Source organism: Brassica napus, chromosome C2 (assembly GCF_020379485.1).
Source record: "Brassica napus cultivar Da-Ae chromosome C2, Da-Ae, whole genome shotgun sequence".
Taxonomy (NCBI): domain Eukaryota; kingdom Viridiplantae; phylum Streptophyta; class Magnoliopsida; order Brassicales; family Brassicaceae; genus Brassica; species Brassica napus.
In genome coordinates this window covers 40,304,305-40,309,458 of record NC_063445.1, presented here as the reverse complement: position 1 = coordinate 40,309,458, position 5,154 = coordinate 40,304,305, and the positions used below count along the sequence as shown (strand labels likewise).

General features: G+C 31.0%; 1 protein-coding gene across 1 annotated transcript; it reads left to right on the top strand.

Moving 5' to 3' along the window:
- The first annotated feature begins 2,817 nt into the window (after positions 1–2,817).
- Positions 2,818–4,029, top strand: LOC106431740 (outer envelope pore protein 24B, chloroplastic). Its single transcript, XM_013872559.3, has 3 exons — positions 2,818–3,096; positions 3,191–3,550; positions 3,797–4,029. The coding sequence occupies exons 1-3, from the start codon at positions 2,896–2,898 to the stop codon at positions 3,875–3,877; spliced, it is 642 nt and encodes a 213-aa protein (XP_013728013.1). The 5' UTR covers positions 2,818–2,895; the 3' UTR covers positions 3,878–4,029.
- The last annotated feature ends 1,125 nt before the right edge of the window (positions 4,030–5,154 follow it).

The window sequence follows — 5,154 nt, the reverse complement described above, 5'->3', positions numbered from 1 at the left end:
TATTAATATATGTTTTAATTTTATAGGTGGCTCCTAAAAAGAAGGGACGGACAGTCGGCATAGGCTCTGTTAACGAAGTTTCAAGGGCAACTTCGTCATACACTTCGAGACGGGATGAAGAGACTTCTTAGATGAAAGCTCGAATGGATAGCCAGCATGTTCGTTTAGACTCTCTTGAGGATCTGCTAGACGTGATGGCGGTGGGAAACCCGACTATGCAGAGAATGTTTAGTGAGAGACGAGCCGCTCTTGGGTTGCCAGTACGAGATCCCGAAGAGTCCGATCCAAAACGTCAACAGCCGAGCAACCCCACCAACTACTTCGAGGATATGTAGTTTTTTTTTATATTTATGTTTGTATTATGAATTTAAATATTATTGTATGACTTTTAAATGCCTTTTTAAAATATGTTTTTCAATTTCATTTTTCGTTTTAAAATTTAAAATATTTTAAATTCCGAATATTAAATATAAATTAAAATTTATTATATACTGATTAATAATAATATAATAAGAATCGATGTAAACTCCTGGTAAACATTACATGGAGTTTACATCGAATGTTTACGAGTGATTAACATTGAAAGATTTACGAGGGTTTTACATCGAAATGTTTACGAGTGATTTACAACAAAAGTATTTACGTGTGCTTTACATCGAAATCATTACGTGGACTTTACCACGAAATCTTACGTGTCGTTTACGACGAATTCTTTCCCTGCGCTTTACAAGGAATATATTTCGTCGTAAACGTAACGAGTCGTTTATGACGAAACCTCCGTTACGACGGACGTTTAACAACGAAACGTCTGTCGAGGTTAATTCGTCGTAACATCCCGTTTACGACGAATTTACAAAGAATATTGCCCTCGTAAAAATATGTTTTCTTGTAGTGTAATATAATATAATTTCTTATGAACATATAAGTCTTTATACATTGATTAAAGAATTAAAATGAATTGATAAGTGTTTACATATTTCTTAGAAATTCCAATGTATCGGGCTTCCTTTTTTATTTTTAGTATATATAGTATAACTCTATAAATTAATAATCAATAAATTAATAAATATAATAAATATAATAAATTAATAATTTTTTTCAGTTCCAATTTCGGCTGGTTCAAAATATAACACAAATCGATGAAATAATAATATTTTTTTAGAAAATATTATGTAAATATGTTGTCCTATTAAAATTATAAATTAATCATTTATACATATACACAATTTATGGTCAAACCTTTCTTATCTTGGACGACTTTCGTGTAATTCGTGAGATGGACGACTTCCGTGTAAGTCGTGTAGACAAATTTTTTTTTTTTGTTTTATTTTTTAATTGTAAAATTAACCTGAGTCTAGGTATAACAAAATATTGATTTTTTTTTAATTTTCTACCGGGTGACTTACGTGTAAGTCCTCCAGGAAAAGTCAAATTTCTGACACAATCCAGTCAAATGCAAAACCAACCTGTTTACCTTAGACAACTTACATGGAAGTCGTCTCGAATTTTTTTTTAACAAACAAAGATGGACGACTTCCATGTAAATCATCTAGAAAAACACATTTAAAAGTCAATTGCAAACTAACCTCTGCGCTGATCATAAGACTTCCATGTAACAGATCTGAAAAAAAAAACTAATTTCATAATTTCAACCAGTGAGATAACTTGTTTAGCACACAAAAGTCTTTTCCAAGCATCCAGAATCTCAAACAAAAGTGACCCACCAAAAATTGTAAACTTCAATGGTTCTATGAACAATAAACTTTTTAGAATCAAAATCTTGATTTTTTTTGGAAGAATATGGGGAGAAAGTGAAAGAGATGTTGTTTTTAGTTCATAATAATTGAGAACGAATGAGTGTAAATCGATTTGATGTGCATTAAGAGTTTCAAATTGGTTGTTCATGGTGGTTGGTGTATTGATATCAATGACAATCTTGTAAATAATTGAAGATGATGAGGTTGAGAGAGTAAAAGTACAATTTTCGAAAAGAAAAGAAGGAACTAAAAACATTTTCGTGAATAATATGAACATGTGGGATGAATAGGGCAAAAGAAAAATCCAAAAAAATCATGGGTTTGTTTTAGGTTTGACTTTGAGTTTTGAGTCAATTTTTCAAATAGCCCCAATATATATATATATATATATATATATATATATATGTTTGTTTTATATTCAAAATAAAATTATTTTTATATTTTTAACACTTAATATATTTTTATGGGATTTAGTAAAATTATATCTAAAATTACATTTAAATTCTATGAAACATATTTTATATACACTAAATAATATAATAAAATCTACATAAATTTGACTCAAAAAATAAATCAATATATATACACTAAAAATCAAATATTCTTCTTATTTAGGAAAAATATATATTACAATATAATCAATTTAAAAGGATTTTTTTATAGATTAACAACTCTATAAATTAATAAAATACCATAATCTCAATATTATTAATTTGTCGAGTTTTTACTGTAATTGTAATTGAATGATTGAGTGTTAGATGATTTATTGATAATTTATCCATTTATACAAATGTGTTGTTACGTGGTCATTTTTCTGTTTTTTGAAAAGTTGTTACGATTCTAAATATAATTATCAAACATACTAAATTAAACTAAACAATAGTTAACAAAAAAAAAACTAAACTAAACAATACATTTTTAATTTATGAATTTCTCAGGTATTTGTTGACCAAAAATTATTAACGAAACAAGACATTTTTGGCTGTCAAAAAAAGGGATCCGCACGTGCGAAAGAAGAAGGCACGAAGCGGAGAATAAGACCGTGTGTTTTTTTTTTTTTTATCTTCTCTCATTTCGCCGCTCTCACCAAACCAAACCTCTCTCTCTCTCTCTCTCTCTCTCTCTAGGGTGAGTCGAAATGATGAAAGCTTCAGTCAAAGGCAAGTACGATGGCGACAAGAGCACCGGAGTTGGTTCCCTCGCCTTCAACGCCGGCGATCTTAAGCTACGCGCCATCATGACCGATGCAACCCTCGTCGCTGGGCCTACCTTGAACGGCCTCTCTCTCGCCGTGGAGAAGCCTGGTTTCTTCATCGTCGAGTACAACGTCCCCAAGAAAGTAACTCTTTCACCTTCCTCCTCTTTTGATTGATTTCAATTTCCATGGAGATTGCTTACGATTATACCTAGGGAATCCATTTGTGTGGTTACAGGATGTTAGGTTTCAGTTCATGAACACAGTAAGGATTGCTGAGAAGCCATTGAATCTGACTTACATACATAGCAGAGCTGATAACAGAACAATCGTGGATGGGAGCCTTTTGATTGATCCTTCTAACAAACTCTCTGTTAATCACATGGTGGGAACAAACAACTGTAAGCTTAAGTATACTTATGCTCATGGGAAGATTGCTACGTTCGAGCCGTGCTACGACTTTGCCAAAAACGCCTGGGATTTTTCGGTTTCCCGCAGAGTTTATGGTGATGATGTTGTCAAGGCTACTTATCAGACGTCTAGTAAGTTGCTTGGTATGGAGTGGTCCAGGACCTCCAAATCCACTGGATCTTTCAAGGTAAATATTACGAAAGAGTCTATATCTATCAGTGACTTAAGACATAAGTGTTAGTTTTAATGGGATCCATAGGCTTATTGACATAAGTGTTAGTTTTAATGGGATGCATAGGCTTATTGACATAAGACATGATCCAGTGTGGGTGTTTTAGATTGTTGTGTGTATTGATTTCTCTTGCAGTAGCTTTAGTGCATGTTTAGACAAACACGATGAAAGGTTTGATTGTTGATTCTTGTTTTCAAACAGGTATGTGCGTCTGTGAATCTGGCGGAGGAAGTGAAAACGCCCAAATTGACTGCAGAAACCACATGGAACCTTGAAATGTAATCTCTTTTACGATTAACCAAGTTTCCCATTCAATTGTTTGGTGTGTTACATACGATTTTACTAGCCCTTGCGAATCTTCCCAGATTTTGTGGTACATTTCGTGAAACATCATCCATGCTTCTATTATCTTTGCAATTTATTTTTCTTTTGAAGTTTTGTTTGTTAGAGGATTAAAGTTTGACATAAGTACACATTGATGTAAAAATTAACTCTGAAACGTAAAAAATTGTGACTCAACTTTGAGATTAAAGAATGAATGTCAAATCTGATTGGTGATGGGGATAAAGAGCTTTTAATGTTAAGAAAAATGATGAGAGAGCACTAAATGATAGCAATAAGTAGCCTTAGGCATTCGATTCTGATTAGGTTCTTCAGTCCTATTTAGAAAATTTTGTTCGGTTTTGGTTTAGTTATTTTGGAATTCTGTTTGGTTTGGATAGCGAAGTTGGAAACAAGCTAATATTTGATTAATTCGTGTTAAAAATAAGAAAATTCAGATTTTTCGGATTAAATATTAGATTGTTTCTGCTTATTGGATAATTTTTTTGATAATTCGGATAATTTTAAATATTTAGGATATAAAGTATTTTGGTAATTCTTTTTTTTTTGGTATTTTAATTTATAAATAATGAAATTATTTAATTATTTTAAAATTAAATATAGTTAATATTTATAAGTATATATATTTTAGAAATTTGGATACTCATTCGGTTTTTGGCTCCGGTTCGATTTAGGTTGTTCGGTTTCGATTGTTCAGTTCTAGAGATATAGGATCTGCCCGGGTAAATCTTACACTCGAACCAAAGCTCGTTTTTATTTGCTTCGGTTCTTGGTTTCGGATAAATGTGCCCATAGCTATAAAAAATGAAACTAGAGTTTAGTACATACTAAGTTCTGGTTTAGAATTTATACTTTTGTAAATAATTTATGCACCTTTAAGTTTTGTACATATTTTTATTTAAATTTGTGTCAATAATTATGTTAATTTATTAATTTAATATGTCTGACATTAGTTTTGATTTAATTACAAATATTTCACTAAAGAAATGAATTAGTATATTTTTTATAAGTTTAATTTTGTTTTATTTTTCTTCTAATATATATGATTTTATAGGTTCATTTAAACTGTTTTGTACTTGATAAATATTTTTATTTTTTCATAAAATAGCCTGCAAAAAAGTGCAATCATAAAAACTATTAAAGATAGGTAATATAGGCAGCAATTCTTCTTGTTTAGAGCATGAAACCTCACTTCTTCACATGCCTCCGATAAAATG